Source organism: Scomber scombrus, chromosome 10 (assembly GCF_963691925.1).
Source record: "Scomber scombrus chromosome 10, fScoSco1.1, whole genome shotgun sequence".
Lineage (NCBI taxonomy): Eukaryota > Metazoa > Chordata > Actinopteri > Scombriformes > Scombridae > Scomber > Scomber scombrus.
In genome coordinates this window covers 16,524,746-16,540,092 of record NC_084979.1, presented here as the reverse complement: position 1 = coordinate 16,540,092, position 15,347 = coordinate 16,524,746, and the positions used below count along the sequence as shown (strand labels likewise).

Sequence of the window (15,347 nt, the reverse complement as noted above, 5' to 3'; positions counted from 1 at the left end):
AACTACCCTAGTATATAGTATAATTTGACTGACCTGAACTTTATCTACAGTTGTCTTAGAGTACATTTTCTGCAATGTGTAATTAGATCCAGCAGATGTCACCAGACCCTCTCGGAATATGAATGCAGTTAAATCATCCCTCCGCTGGGTGGAAGCACACGCAACTAAAACATACAAACACTGTAGTCTGTCGAAGATAAACGATGAAGAAAAAGCAGCGGGAGTTGGGAGAGAGGGGCAAGAGAGGCTGATGTACGTAACCTGAAGTCTATGAACAGATGAAACTGTTTTCTATTTGACTTTAAAACGTTGTTTTAACGTGTTTTTATATTCCCCGAGCTGTTAGAGTGTGGTAAGATCTTTATGGGAATACATTTGTTTGTTGGACGAGGACGTTGTGTGTGTGTGTGTGTGTGTGTGTGTGTGTGTGTGTGTGTGTGTGTGTGTGTGTGTGTGTGTGTGTGTGTGTGTGTGTGTGTGTGTGTGTGTGTGTGTGTGTATGAGTGTGTGTGTGTGTGTATGAGAGAGTGAGAGAGAGAGAGAGAGAGAGAGAGTTATAATCTCATCTGGAGTTAAACAACAGCTGCTGTGCGGTGCAGGTAGTGAGCAGGAAACCAGGAAGTCCTGATTTATTCAGCACAGGATTTACTGTATGTCAAGAGGCAACACTGTAGCCTCTTGACACGGTTTTTGCAATAAACATATGTTATACTAAAATGTATGTTGAATACTATTAGTAGGCCTGTACAATAAACTACACCTTAATTCTGATTTAAATAGTTAAATAAATTATTCTTACCCTCGGTTTACTTGCACTAGATTTCTTCTGGATCTTTCATCCTCATCTCACTTTCTTCTTCAGAGGAAGGTGTTTGCCCGGTTTAAATTCTGATTTTAATGCAGTCAGACATTGTTTACTCTATGTAAACTCATAACATACACCACCACTGTGCCTATACATGAATTTAAATACACCAGTTAATTAGACTTTAGTTGGGTTATTTTTACTACTTGACATTTATAATGACCAAACCTACTAGGCAAAGTTTCCACAAACAGGCAGCAGCTGTCATGAAGTAGCATTTTTCAGGTTAGTTAATAGATGGCATCATAGTCAAAACTGAAGCTCAAAACACATTTAAAACTGGTTGTGGCAAAGTTAATGCCAATACAAATTACAGGTTGAACAAAAGATGACATCACCAACACATTATATACCCATAACTGTTCAATTTAAGTAGCTCTACTTATTCTGAGAAAGCATTCAACACATTTTAGTTTATAGTTTATTGGTCATTACTAAATCCCTGGAGATCATTGCTAAACTGCTCATGGAAGTAACAGTTATTCAGAGGGTATTACCTCAAATAAAGATTATTGTCATATCTCTGCAGCCATAGAAATACACAAACATAATGCAAGAACCTCAAAAGAGTCTGCTTGGTCATTTACAACACATTTATATGATATAAAAACGTTTTAGTTGGGATGCACATTCTTTCAAAGTTTTAAACTATGCTTAATATGGATCTCCAACCCAGTGTGTCTACTAAACAGCATCATGGTAATTTGGCACATGAATGGCCCAGAAATGTCCTAAATACAATCAAGATTTAACCAGTAATCATAAATGGTAAAGATTTAAAGAAGTACAACAAAAAGAACTAACTTAAAGATGAGACAATGAGAACTCAAATTTCAAATTTGATATGTGCTTGTGTTGGAGAGATTTAATAATTTACTATCTCTTTTTTTTCTCAGGAGCTGATGTAAGTGACAGTCAGTCATGGCTGAGGAACCAGCAGGAGTAATCCAAATACTCAGAACCCAGAAGGCCAAGCTAATAGAAATTCTAAGTGCTGATGCTGACTTTGTACTGCAGCATGCAGACTCACGCTCTCTGCTGTCTCGTTCTGGGTACCAGCAAGTGAAAGCTTGCCATATTCCCAGTGAGAAGGTGAGGGACCTTCTGGATAATGTCATCCAGAGAGGGCCCAAAGCAGCACAGGGTTTACTGGAACTACTGAAGGATCAGGCCCTGCAGGAAACCTTCCCAATGCTTTCCTATGTTAAGGATCTGCAAGTCAACACACTGTCCTCAGGTAGAACAAAGTCTGCTCAGTATTTTCAGCAGTCCCATTTTCAAATACTGTTAGGACTTCTGTGTTACATGTAATTATTATTTATTATTATTATTAAAGAAACATTGAAGAGGACAAAATCAGCTCCTGGTTTACAAGAGACCATTCCATCTAAACGGATCTGCAACAATGGTGGGTCAAATTGCACTTAAAACTATCTCAACTCAAAACATTATAAAACCATCTGTTGCTTTATTTGCCTCTTCCTCTTTGCACAGGTTCTCACTTGGTGACGGAGAAACAGCTGATGACCGTGGCTTGTGCTATTGGCAGATCTTGGAGGGAGATTGGCAGACAGGCACTGGACATACGCTCTGTGAAGCTGGAGGAGATTGAAGAGGACCATTCCCTCCATAAGGAACGAGTATTTGCGATGCTGCGCCACTGGCGTAACACCCAGAGGGAAAAAGCCACTGCCACTTACCTGCACTCCCTGCTTAGTCAGAACGACTGGGCGCTAACATCTGAAAGCATTGATTTTCTGTTGGAGACTGACTGAGGCTTTCACTGCCTGGTACCTGCTGAGACTGACAAATCAAAGGGAATGTTTTTACTGGAAATAAGTGTTTCTCATCATAGATCTTGCCATTCCATATCAAGAAAAAAAACGACACTTGATGACTATGTTATGGGATCAATCAAGAGTCATACATATTTATTGTAAGAAGCTTTAGTCCCACTGAGCAAGAGGTCTCTAATTTTACTTACTTAATCTACTTTATATGACAGTGCAGCTTGACATTATGATTGTATTATCAAAAAATGTTTTGTTTTATGACATTTCTTTGAAGAAAGATTTCTTTTTTTTATTATTACTGTCTGTAGCATTGATTTTTCATTAACCTTCCATTCAGGGACAAATTAAATACAAGAATTAAATACAGAGCAAAGGGCATTAAAAAAGGAGAAAGAGATCATCGGCAACTTTGTGAGAGAAAATGTGATTTTCTCTGGATGTGTAGACATCACAAGTCTGTCAGTGTCTGTTGACATAAAAGAAACACATTGCCTGCCCTCTGACACACATTAAATAAACTCATTAGATCACTTCCCTGAAAATTCCTATTACAAGTTGAGATACTCTTGAAAACAATGGTTTTAAAGTGGCTTAAATCCAATGAGAAATATTTGATGAAATGCACAATACTTTGATTTATTCATGAGAAATTCTCATGAATTGATGAAACCAATTAACTTTCTTTCTTTGACAGAAACTCATAGGTTAGACGTTACTGTGTTCTCTGTTGTTTCTCTGATTCTGTTCTCTCTTCCAAGACAACATTAATTAACTTTGTCTAGGACAAAGGTTGACTCCCACCCACTTCTTCTATTCTGTACCTTTGGCTTTGTGGCCAGTCTGTTCTGCTGTCTGCCTCATCAACACATAACAGGATAAAGAGTCACCATATTTTTAAAAGCGTGGATATGGCAAACATGTTACCATTCTCATGTAAGTACAGTGTGCTATGTATGTCTTTTTTTTATTAAAAGTAACTTTTGATAAAAAATTTCTGTGTTTAATCATTATACCAATAGCTGATGGGCAGGCCAAAAAAACGGCTAATCTTCATGACCTGAATGAGCCTCTTATCAACCACGCTGAGGGCCAACTCTTCTTGAATGAAGCCTTCCAAATTATTGTGGAAGAGGTGCTCTGCAAGGGCACAGATATCAAACAGAAGGTCTCTCATGATGCCTAAAATTGCAATATTGTCACATTTCAGCGTGTATTCTAAAGAAAACTCATAACCCATATTTCCTTCCTGCAGGTTTGTGAGTGGAAAGAGCCAGAGGAGCTGGCTCATTTGCTGGATCTGCAGTTGAGAGAGACCGGGGAGCCACAATGTAGGCTCTTAGAGAGAGTAAGAGATGTTGCCAAATACAGCGTCAAGACAAGTAAGACTGCCATAGACAGCAGGGAAATAGACTGAATCTGATTGACCCTTATTCACTCATGATGAGACTTTTTTTTGTGGCTTATTTCAGGTCACCCACGTTTTTTTAATCAACAGTTTGGTGGGGTGGACTATCATGCCTTGGGTGGTCGGTTCCTCACTGAAGCTCTCAACACTAACCTGTAAGAATCAACATAAAGTATTAGACAATTAAGCAGAACATCTCTGAAAAGAAATATAAGATAGTATTATTAATAAATTATAAATTGAATGCAATAAATACCTTTGAGATACTCTTTGGGTCAGCGACAAAAAAGGGAATAACACAAGAACAGTTTCTAAAATGAAATTTATTGTCAACTCAAGATAAAATATAATATTAGTCAGCAATATCAGTAATGAATGCAATGTGTGGATAAGTGAAGTATGTGACGTGTGCAAACAAAACAACCCCTAACCCATGTGGCTGGTGGAGGCCAACTATGTTGTGTCGACAATCTGTATAATACTTATTTATATCTTTTAGCTATATTAACTTCTTAGCGCTATCTTCATTATATGACATTTGTCCTCATGAAATGCAGCTTCACCTATGAGGTTGCCCCAGTGTTTGTGTTGATGGAGAAAGAGGTTCTGAGAGGGCTACGTCAGCTGGTTGGCTGGACAGAAGGTGATGGTATTTTCTGCCCTGGTGGGTCTACCTCCAACATGTACGCCATGAATCTTGCACGCTACCGACTCTTTCCAGAGGTCAAAAGCCAGGGGCTGTGGCGTCTCCCACGACTAGCCATCTTTACATCCCCAGAGGTCAGGCATGGCAGTGTAACACATATTGATGATGTAGAGTGCACTGAAACTTTATAAAAGGTGTTCATTGTGGATCACACTGTAGTTTAAATATGACTTAAAGGAATGTTTCTCATGTTTTTACAGAGCCATTACTCTGTGCAGAAAGGGGCTGCCTTCATGGGCATTGGGACAGACAATGTCATATTGGTGAAAGTGGATGATGGGTAATGAATCGTTTATTTCATGAGCTGAGTGATTAATAAATAAGTCCATCAATTTTCAAACTAAATTGATTGTTTGAGTCATTCATCAAGCAAATTGCCCAAAATTCTCTGGTTATAACTTAGTGGATAATGGATTTACAGCTTTTTAAATTTTATATCCTTGTAAATTGAGTATACTTTGGTTTTGATGAATTAAAACAAGAAGTTTGGTGACATTACCATTGGTTGTCACAACATGAAGTGTATTTTCACAATTTTTCTGTCATTTTATAGAAGAAATTAATAAATTGATAGATCAATCGATGATGAAAATAATCACTTTGGCTCTCTACTATAGCATCACATTACTTATGTGTCTTTGCCTTTTTTCTGTTTTCTCTAATGTGTTGCAGAGGCCACATGAGTCCAGAGGACCTGGATGAAAAGATACAGTTTGCAAAATCTCAGGTAGTTCAGGCTGGCATGGAAGTAATTTTATTATATGTTCTAGTATACCCTCCAAATAAACACAGTAAATGTATGACCTATATTTCCCTTAGTAGGTAGTCCATATAAAGATTTCATTCTGTCTGTATACACCAGTGCTGAGCTCTGTATGCTCGCTGTTACACCAGTGCCTACAATCAGAAATGTAACTCCCTCTACCTTCCCAGCCTCCTCCTGTGTTACAATGTCATTTTTAATGGTTTCTGTTCATATGTATTCATGTTTGTCAGATGTGGTGTATCACAGGCTTTGCCAGGGGGTGTTGTCATCTCAGGCACAGTGTGTGTAAAGCTTACTCAGATTTTTTCCAGAGCCTCTTATGAGCAGAGTCACACTACCAAACAATATTCATATTGTTACAATAAATTGTTAATAAGGTTGACATGAGTGTCCTCACTCAAATGATGTTTAATGAAGTACTCATTTTTAACAGTGATTATCCACAAGATATAACAAAAGATACAAACTGATGCATTCCTGCAAACCAGAAAGTACAAGGAAGCTGTGTTCATTGTCAGTTTGTTTCTACCAGGGTTTGGTGCCGTTCCATGTAAGCTGCACATCAGGAACCACAGTGCAGGGTGCCTTTGACCCGCTGCACCACATAGCTGATGTCTGTGAGAAACACAAGCTCTGGATGCACGTAGACGTGAGTCATCCGGTGGAAGACAAATCCATGTCTGTTGACAAGCCTCGGTTTTCATGAGGCTTGTGTTGTGTTTGTTAAAATTTTAGAACCTGAAGAGGCACGTCTGTTTTGTTGTTTGTTTCAGGCTGCCTGGGGAGGGAGTGTGCTCTTTTCCAAGCAACACAGACATCTGATGAAAGGTGTTGACAGGTATTAATATGCATGAAAGGAGGATGCATTTTGCATTATAAGGAAGGCAACGTTTTGCCTGTACATGAGTAAAGTTAGAACGATATGGTCATACAGAGCATACAAACAATGCAATTTTTTTATAATAATAATATTTTTATTGAGTGTGTTTGTATGTGTCTGTGTGTGTGTATGACAAGAGCAAACTCAGTAGCCTGGAATCCACACAAGATGCTGGTGGCTGGCCTGCAGTGTTCTGTCTTGCTGCTAAAGGATACCACGGTCTGGTTTCAAAGATTGAAAATTACCGGATAAACATTTTTTTAATGATTTATACTTAAACTTCTTTGATGGTCATTCATCTCTGCTATTGTCCTCAGGGCTTGTTGAAGCAGTGCAACAGCGCCAATGCCACATACCTCTTCCAGCAAGACAAATTCTACGACATGAATCTGGACGTTGGGGACAAGTCAGTACAGTGCAGCCGCAAAGTTGACTGTCTGAAGCTGTGGTTGATGTGGAAGGCTGTTGGCTCCATTGGCTTGGCAGAGCGTGTGGACAAAGCTTTTATCCATGTCAGGTGAATAAAACATGCAACAGCACCCAATGAACTTGAGATAGTGAAGGTCAGGTGAGCAAAACACCAAGGAAGGCGGAATATTTGGATCTATCTTGCATAGGATGTTAAGACTGCTTCTATCTATTCCCCTCAGTCACACAGTATTTGCTAACTGCTGAATATTTAATCTTTAACAAAAGCATAGAGCTGAGTTCGGATCCAACACAATGTGATAATCTAGTAAATCTCCTGCAGGTACCTGGTTGAGCAGATGAAGAAAAGAGAGGGGTTCCATCTTTTGCGTGATGTAAGTTAACTTTTCAAGGATACTGAGAAAGATGAGTTCCTTTTTTTTGCCTGCAAAACGTTGATTACCTATCTGTATTTGTCTCAATTGGCAGCCGGAGTTTGTGAATGTATGCTTCTGGTTTATACCACCCGATTTGAGAGGGAAGGAAGGAAATGCAGATTACTGGGAGAGACTGTCAAAAGTAAGTTTATTTATTACATCAGTGGACTGGGTATATATTACTCAGGTTAAGCATCTGGATTCAACCCTTCACTTATTTAAGTGTGCATGCTTTGTTAAAAAAACAAACAAACATGTAGGCCATCCTCTTTAAGCCTTTAGCGCTTCTAAATCAAACAGTTGACTGTGTACTTTTTTTCTTCTCTATTCCTTAATTTTATTAAAAGGTCGCTCCAGTCATCAAGGAACGCATGATGAAACAAGGCACTATGATGGTGGGCTACCAGCCTCTGGGAAACAAGGTCAACTTTTTCCGTGTGATTGTGTTCTCTCCCCTTGTTACCAAGAAAGATACAGACTTCTTTCTTGATGAAATTGAAAGACTGGGAAATGATTTGTGACTTTTGAAATGCTTTGTGACCAATATCACAATTTATCAGATATGTAGCCCTTACATGGTACAAATGAGAATTGTAATTAACTGAATTTAGCGAGCTGGAAGGAGTTGCTAGCCTAAGAAATGTTAAGATCATTGATTAATGAATGAATAAAGGCTTTTTATTCTTAATAAGAATGTAAAATGACAATGGCTTTTTTATGTTTTAAAACATTTCAAGTGAACACTGATCAAACAATACAAAAAAATACTTCCCCAGGGCTGGAGAGTTAGCCACATGGAGATGTCCCTTTTAAAACTTTACTCTTTTGTCCACCACCAGTCCCTTACAATTATGGCCGCCAATTCGGGCCATTCTGCCTCAGTCACGTGACTGTGCATCTGACCAATCACGACGCTCTCTGGGAACCACTTCCGGTGGTGTTTCCTGTCAGTGTTTGTAAACTGAGAAAAAATTGGAAGTGCGACAAGAAATACTAATCCGCGGAACTCTAAAAAACGAAAGGTAAGAAGTCGGTGCCGCAGCGTAGTTTACTCCCGAGTGTCGAGACGCTTTTTAACCTGCGGCTCTCCTATTTGTGGCTGCTGCAGGCGGGGATGGAGGTGGTGTTTCGTGGTCGGCGCTGAGCCCGCACGCCCTGCCTGGCTGTTGTTGTGTTGTCTGGGGCGGCGGGTTGTTTGGTGGGGTGTGGGGGCGGGTTTCAGTCGTATTAGAGTCCCAAAACCTATCTAACATTGCTGGTGAGTTAGCTAGTTAGCCGTTACTGTTTCATTTAGCTGATACTCTGAATATGCTTCACATGTTTAAATCTCTACAAACCTGATCTAAACACACACACTTGCCTTTATAGTCGATACAGTCCCGTTTGATTAATAAAACTCACTTATTCAGAGATGGTCATCTTCACAACAGGGTATCAAACGTTTGTTTACGATAAATAAGACTCGCAACCTCTCCAACACAGATTATTGTTAAAATTAAAGTACACAAATGAATGGAAAGCTAATATCTCTCACTAAAGTGATGAATTACAGTGTTTCTGTTTACTATCAATCGTTTTAAGCATGGTCAGTATATATATCTGCTAGAGACCCTTTTTTATAGTCTTACATAATAGTTAAGTCATAACACTGCACCATAATGTTTCTTGCGGTATAATCAGTTCAGTTTTGGGTAATGTGCAGGGTGGAAATGTGTGTTTAAACCAAACCAAAGCATCTGCTGTCCAGTGCCAAGGATGTGGCCATACAGCTTTCAAAGGTTCCTGTTTAACCTCAAGACAAAACTACATTGTTATAATGATGAGCAGGAATTGTGTACCAGGGTTTTATCAATAGTTGTAATTAAAGACAAAGATTATAGAAATGGGGCACTTTGAAAGGGTATGATGTTAAAAGCTCACCGACTGAAAGGAAATAGAATTACACACACACACACACACTTAAAAAGAGAATTCATCAAACTGTACGACATCAGAAACATACCTCATGTCTGTATTGTTACAGGCTCACAGTAAAATGTATTTGTTTTTTTCTACATCGTACTTTTAATTCCAAGGTGATTTGTTTGTGATGTTTAGTCATTATCATGCCGTGCTTTGGAATTACTTCACAATTGACTAAATAATTGGAGAACCAACGTTCATCGCATTTGCAACTCCATTGCATGAATTACAATTCAGTGTAGTGACAGATTGCCTGTTGAAATGTTTGAAACACACCTGTGATTCACATCTTCCTCCCACGTCAGTTGATTTGTCCTATGAAACATTTAAAAAATAATATGATTTGCGAAGATGTACATTCAGTTTTGTTGGGCTTACTTCTTGAGCTAATATAAAGTTGTGTTATAATATCTTTCTTTCAATCAGTTCAGAAAACTTCTGTATTCCATTTTGAGAGGCATACATCTACATCATTTAGATGAGCAAAAATTGTGTTTTTCAGTACACTTGCTGTTCTCAAACTGAAGCTCACAACACAATTTTTAGATACTCACCCCTTTTATACTTTTCAGACGACCTCACGTACAAATAATTTGTGTGATTAATGTTTCATACCTAAATAGATGTCCTTTTTTTTGTTGTTGTTGTTTTTGAACACTGTCTTCATGTTTTCCATCAGATTTCCCTCTTTTTGTTTCTTCCATTTTGCTCTTAGTTTTTCTGCCATGGAAACATGGTGTGCACCAAACCACTGGGGCTCTCCTGCCTGATACTCTGCACATTATTAGTGCTTAACCTACATTTCTGGATATATGATATCCAGCATGTGTGCTTTACGAAATCAAAGTAGGTTGGTCTGGTATTCCAGCTCCTGATTCAAGCATGTTAAAATCTCAGCATCATGTTGTCATGCCTCTACTTTCAGGCTTTTGCCCTTGATGATTTGGGTGGGTGTGGTCTCTTCTGTTACCCCTCATCCTGAGTGAAGCCCCCTCTGTTACCCCAAACACGCACGCATTCAAACTACGGCGATGACACACCATTCCAACAATGTTCGAGACCATATGAAATGGGTCAGTGGAAGTCTCTTCATCTCCAGAATCACCATCATAGTTTTACTGTGTGTTCCCAGTCCTGATGCCAGTGCAATTTCTCTGTTACTCCCATTACTCGACTCCCACTCCTTCCCCTGACTCCGTGTCTCTGTGAGGAGTCCCGATGCCCACTCTTTCTGCTCTGACGTGTTGTTTGCGTTGCTAGGCTGGGTTGCTGGGCTGCGAGGCCGTGCTGTCCAGCATGGCCCTGATGCAAGCCAACAACATTCCAGGCCAGAAGAAGATGATGTCATCCTTGGGTCAGGGGCATAGGGCCAGTCCCGAGAGCCACCAAACCCATTCACAGCACAGCCACAACCACCACGGGCACCAGGTTCACCATGGACAACCCCACAACAGCCACATGGGCCATCTGTCAGCTGGGAGCTGTCCACCACTGGTGAGGGAGATTCAAGCTATGCTCACTAAAGGAGCCTCTCTGTTTGAAATCCAGTTAATGCTGTGATTTCTAAACTTTGTTGTCATGAAAAAAAGAAAAGTTGTTAATAGATAAGTGTAATGGAAGTTAAAAGGAACAGAGGTTGGATACTAATTGCTTTAATTCAGTATTCTGAAACATTAACTTATTTTTTGAGATTTTTTTGAGAGGGAGTTTTTACAAATCATAGATGATTTTTTTTTAAAAAGATGTAAATATATTTTTCGGCTTGATTGCAAGCTATCATGCAGTCTGTTTAAAGCAGCAAAGCTTACCTCCTACCATTTCTTCCTCTAAAAGCTGATTAGAAAGGATGGGGATTATCACACATCAAGAGTGATGGATGAAAAGGACATGCAGGCAAACCAGAATATGCAACCCAAGAAAAAGCACAAAAAATCAGGGTCATCCCACAAAGTTAAAGAGAAAGTGGAGGTAAAGACGGTTTCAAAACTACACATTTAAATTTAAAGATTTGCTTTTGCCGTTCACTTTAGTGTAAACTAATGTTCTTCTTGTTGTTAGCCTTTACTTCCCCCAATTGATATGGATGTCGACAGTTCCTTGAAAGTCCAGAAGAACTTCATCTGTGACCACTGCTACGGAGCTTTCCGGAGCAGCTACCACCTCAAGCGACATATACTAACACACACAGGTGAGAACTCACAACCTGTGTTTTTTCACTGCAGTGCAGACTTCTTCTTCCCTTTGCATTTATTAGTTTAATATGGAAAACAGGGTGGTGTAATGACTGTTGGGGCCAATATTCAGCCCATAAAACTTTTAAGCATAGATTCTAATGATTTTAAGTACCAAATTGGGCACATACAATTGTGTCATTAAAAAAATTGTTATATAATTTTTTATTTTTATGTTCCATGTTTTTAATGTCTTTCTTTTTGTAGAATTTAGTTCCATATTAGTACTCTGTAACATAGTTGTGCAGCTCTTTTAGCCAAGTAATGTAAAATTAAAAACAAATTTTAAGTATCTTTGAACAGTAAGTTGAAATGTGTGTCTGTGAGTTCTGATGAGTGTGGTAAATGCTATGATTGTTCACAGGGGAAAAGCCATTTGCTTGTGATGCGTGTGATATGCGGTTCATTCAGCGTTACCACCTGGATAGACACAAGAGGGTGCACAGTGGAGAGAAGCCGTACCAGTGTGATCGCTGTCATCAGGTTGGTCAGCAGTTCTTTCTGTTTAGCTAATAAGCTTTACATGTACTTCATATTAGTCAGCATCTTAAAACATTAAAGGTCGGGTTCACCATTTTTAAATACTGTCATAAAACAATAGTCATTGCTTAAATAAACATTGAAATAGGTTTTTCTTGCTATAGTCATTCCTCCTGTTCATACTGGCCATTACAAGATCCCTTCATAATGCACTTACAATGTAAGTGATGGGAGGCAATCCACAGTCCTCCTCTTGTGCAAAACTATGTTCTTAAGTTTAGCTAATATGAAGCTTCAGTCACTCAAATGTGTCAAATCAAGTAGATATCTTTCAACATTACAGTCTTTTTAGTGCCAAAATCCCTCTGTTTGTTACTATACTTCTACAACAGCTTAACAGGGAAACACAAAGAACACACATTTATGGTAAAAAGACTGTAAATGTGGCAGATATCCACTTGATAGGACTAACGTAGACTGCTGAAGCCTCAGACAGTCTTCAGAAAAAAATGTTTAAAAGGTTTTTTCCACAAAATGACTGTGTGGACACACTGTGGATTTTGCCCCCCATCACTTACATTGAAAGTACATTTGAAGGGAAAGAATTTCCAAAGATCCAGCTGTCTTAGCAGTATCAGTAATACTGTTCAGCTACGGTGTCTGAAACATATGTCTTTATGTTCCTGGCTCTAGAACTTCTCACGGACAGACCGGCTGCTGAGGCACAGACGGTTGTGTACAGTTGGAATAAGCAAAGAGGAAAACCAGTCGTGCTGTGACAGTCGCGCATCGGGGTACTCACAGGACGCATCAGCCCATCCGGCTTCTTGGAGCCCCCTACAGCCTTCCAACAACCGCCTGACTGTCTGACCCTCAGTCCCCCTCAAAGACCCTACAGACAGTCTGCGGCTCAGTAATGTCGCACATTGAAGGTCAACAGTACTGTAACCTGACAACAGCCTAGCTTAAACACAACCAAACTTTAGTTTGCTCTCACCGGCTCCTTCATAAAGCTTTATAGTGGATTTTTGTACTTTTTTAATGTACTGTTACATTCATGGTACAGGTCGAAGGGGAAGGACTAATTCACATCCTTGGTCAACAGTTAACATTATTATGGCAATAACTGAATGATGAATGCACACATCCTTTATTTGAAAAGGTTTTTCGTTATTGCTGGCAAGGGTTTGCAAGTATTTTTGACTGCATCAACTGCTAATGTATCGTGTAGCACCACTTGGGTATCCTGCTGATCTGCAATCAACCCCAGCGCTGCCTGCTACTACATATGGACAATTCACTGAAGAACACAAAAACAGAACCAATTCAATTCCTACTCATTTTATGTTTCTTCTACTACTAATCATGCACCAGACACAGCTGATAAGAGAAAAATCACAGCAGATTTGTGGTACGTGCTGCCTTGAGGTTGTGATTAGCCACCTTTCTAAAATACTGTAGTCGTTATGTGTTTAATACATCTGACACTGATCCAAACATGGAAGGGGCTTATTACAGAATAAATGCAAACCATTCATCCATTTTTACTTCATGTGCAAGACTGCCTTTCCCCAACACAAGTCTTACATGGATCTCAATGGATGTCTTAAAACAGTTCTCATCTGCTATCTGTCCTGCTGTTAAAGTGAAAAACACTAAAAGTTAACTAGATGCTCCTGAAATGTAAAAAAAACAAGCTTAGGTTTTCAACTAGTTTATGTAGACTGTTTGCATACACACGAACTGTTCTACCTTGTTTAAAGGGTTTTGTCTTTACTGTTAAGTTACAGTGATGAAGCTACCGTAGCAGGTGACAGCTCACTTTTTTTTAATTATCATAGCAACATAGAACAAAGTTAGTCTGCTTTTTTTTTGACTGTAACTGGATCTATGAAGCACCTGTCTACTGCAAAAATGAGATGATTCTTAAATAATCCCCTCAATTTAGATTCAGTTTGTTTGCTATCTCTCTGTTTCCCCACTTCTGTCAGTAGAGTCTCCTGCTCAGTCTTCCGTCCTTGCAGAAGTATTTTGGTAAGTGAGGCTGAGAGTTGTGAGCCGACAGCCTGTTCCCTGTCACAAGTTCAACAGCCTGTAAAATATTTTCAAAACAGACAGTTGTAAGGCTGCCTGTTCCATTTTTACTGGAGTTACCGGGGAACTTTTTTTTTTTAAATTGTCATTGCTCATAAAAGTGGCCCAGATGAATTCAAACATTTTAAAATCAGATTTGGCTCATCCATACATTTTTCTTGACCTGACTGAATGTGATCTGAGTACAGTGCCATGTCACTTCATCTCCATTTTAACCTTTAGCATCTTCAGTGAAGATGACTAATTTTATGTGGTGGACAGGGGAATATAAGGTCCATGTGGTGTTTGTTTATGATGATAACCTACATTATATCATATTCAGGCCTGTGTATGGTTGAATCAGTCTATAAACACTGGACTGAAGACATTAGCTCAATTGTAGAGGAACACATGAGTTTAACAGTTGTGATCTGTTTAGACTAATGTTTTATAGTAGACTGGTAGTTTTGTTGCTGTCAGACTTTTAGATCACTGACTTGTCTACTGCTTATGAAGTTAATATATATTTAAATTGTAGGGGTAGAAAATAGTATGTATGGGGCCCACACACACTCCAAAAGATCAAAGTATTTACCAATTTCTGAACTGGAGTCTGATGATTTCTTATGGCAGCTGAAGAAAGTCCAAGGTGAGACATTCTTCAACTTGCTATTCTCTCGCCCTTTTAGTATAGCAGCCATGATTAGTTGACATACTTTTTAAATTTTATTTTGCATGTGTTTGTTGGAGGATTTGTATACATTTTGTGAAATTTTATAAAATGTGAGCTCCACCTTCTTAAGTCATTTCAGGGGTGAAGTGAAGTAAATTTTGACTCTGTAGTGGATGGAGTTTTAGGGCCCCTAGTCTCAATAAAACGGTTACACTTTTTAAACAAGTGCATGTTATTCATGTGTTTTACAACAGTCGTGCCTCATGTGATTTTATAAGGATGCAGGTTTCAAAAGTGAGACTGAAGTTCAGTCTGACTTAAGGTATGTTCTCAGGGTTTTTCAACATGAAATATTCATTAATTATTTTGACCTATTTCAGTCTTTCTGTCATCTACTGCTGAGCCTCAATCAACATAACATGAAAACTTGTATTATCTGTCTTCAAGTACAAATTACTCAAATAATCTTACGGAATAGAACAACTGCAGAACATTTCAGAAATATGTAATTCACTAATTGTGTCAGCAGATGGCACCCATGACCACATGAGGGCCAATTTTCTATCCAGTATAGTAATGACGATGAAGTAACACCCCTTTTTAAGCTATTTGCACGGATTGCTCTGGGTCCAAAATATACATACATACATACATACATACATACATAC

General features: G+C 39.0%; 3 protein-coding genes across 5 annotated transcripts; all 3 read left to right on the top strand.

The window, feature by feature from the left end:
- Positions 1 to 208: 208 nt before the first annotated feature.
- Positions 209 to 2,759, top strand: zgc:174906 (uncharacterized protein LOC571548 homolog). Its single transcript, XM_062426597.1, has 4 exons — positions 209 to 252; positions 1,762 to 2,102; positions 2,202 to 2,273; positions 2,360 to 2,759. The coding sequence occupies exons 2-4, from the start codon at positions 1,787 to 1,789 to the stop codon at positions 2,638 to 2,640; spliced, it is 669 nt and encodes a 222-aa protein (XP_062282581.1). The 5' UTR covers positions 209 to 252; positions 1,762 to 1,786; the 3' UTR covers positions 2,641 to 2,759.
- Positions 2,760 to 3,037: 278 nt separating this feature from the next.
- csad (cysteine sulfinic acid decarboxylase) lies at positions 3,038 to 7,875 on the top strand. Its single transcript, XM_062426596.1, has 14 exons — positions 3,038 to 3,591; positions 3,678 to 3,823; positions 3,911 to 4,037; positions 4,128 to 4,218; positions 4,621 to 4,843; positions 4,970 to 5,049; positions 5,442 to 5,496; positions 6,068 to 6,184; positions 6,309 to 6,373; positions 6,553 to 6,634; positions 6,733 to 6,932; positions 7,167 to 7,218; positions 7,313 to 7,402; positions 7,608 to 7,875. The coding sequence occupies exons 1-14, from the start codon at positions 3,567 to 3,569 to the stop codon at positions 7,779 to 7,781; spliced, it is 1,527 nt and encodes a 508-aa protein (XP_062282580.1). The 5' UTR covers positions 3,038 to 3,566; the 3' UTR covers positions 7,782 to 7,875.
- A 324-nt stretch (positions 7,876 to 8,199) lies between these two features.
- On the top strand, positions 8,200 to 14,877 carry znf740b (zinc finger protein 740b). Of its 3 annotated transcripts, none has more exons than XM_062427270.1 (7): positions 8,200 to 8,282; positions 10,148 to 10,295; positions 10,483 to 10,716; positions 11,056 to 11,190; positions 11,281 to 11,410; positions 11,818 to 11,936; positions 12,627 to 14,877. In XM_062427270.1, the coding sequence occupies exons 2-7, from the start codon at positions 10,254 to 10,256 to the stop codon at positions 12,801 to 12,803; spliced, it is 837 nt and encodes a 278-aa protein (XP_062283254.1). In that variant the 5' UTR covers positions 8,200 to 8,282; positions 10,148 to 10,253; the 3' UTR covers positions 12,804 to 14,877. The 3 variants fall into 3 exon arrangements, with proteins under 3 accessions (XP_062283254.1, XP_062283255.1, XP_062283253.1); XM_062427271.1 differs by lacking the exon at positions 8,200 to 8,282 and adding an exon at positions 9,884 to 10,068; XM_062427269.1 differs by lacking the exon at positions 8,200 to 8,282 and having other exon boundaries at positions 9,884 to 10,295.
- The last annotated feature ends 470 nt before the right edge of the window (positions 14,878 to 15,347 follow it).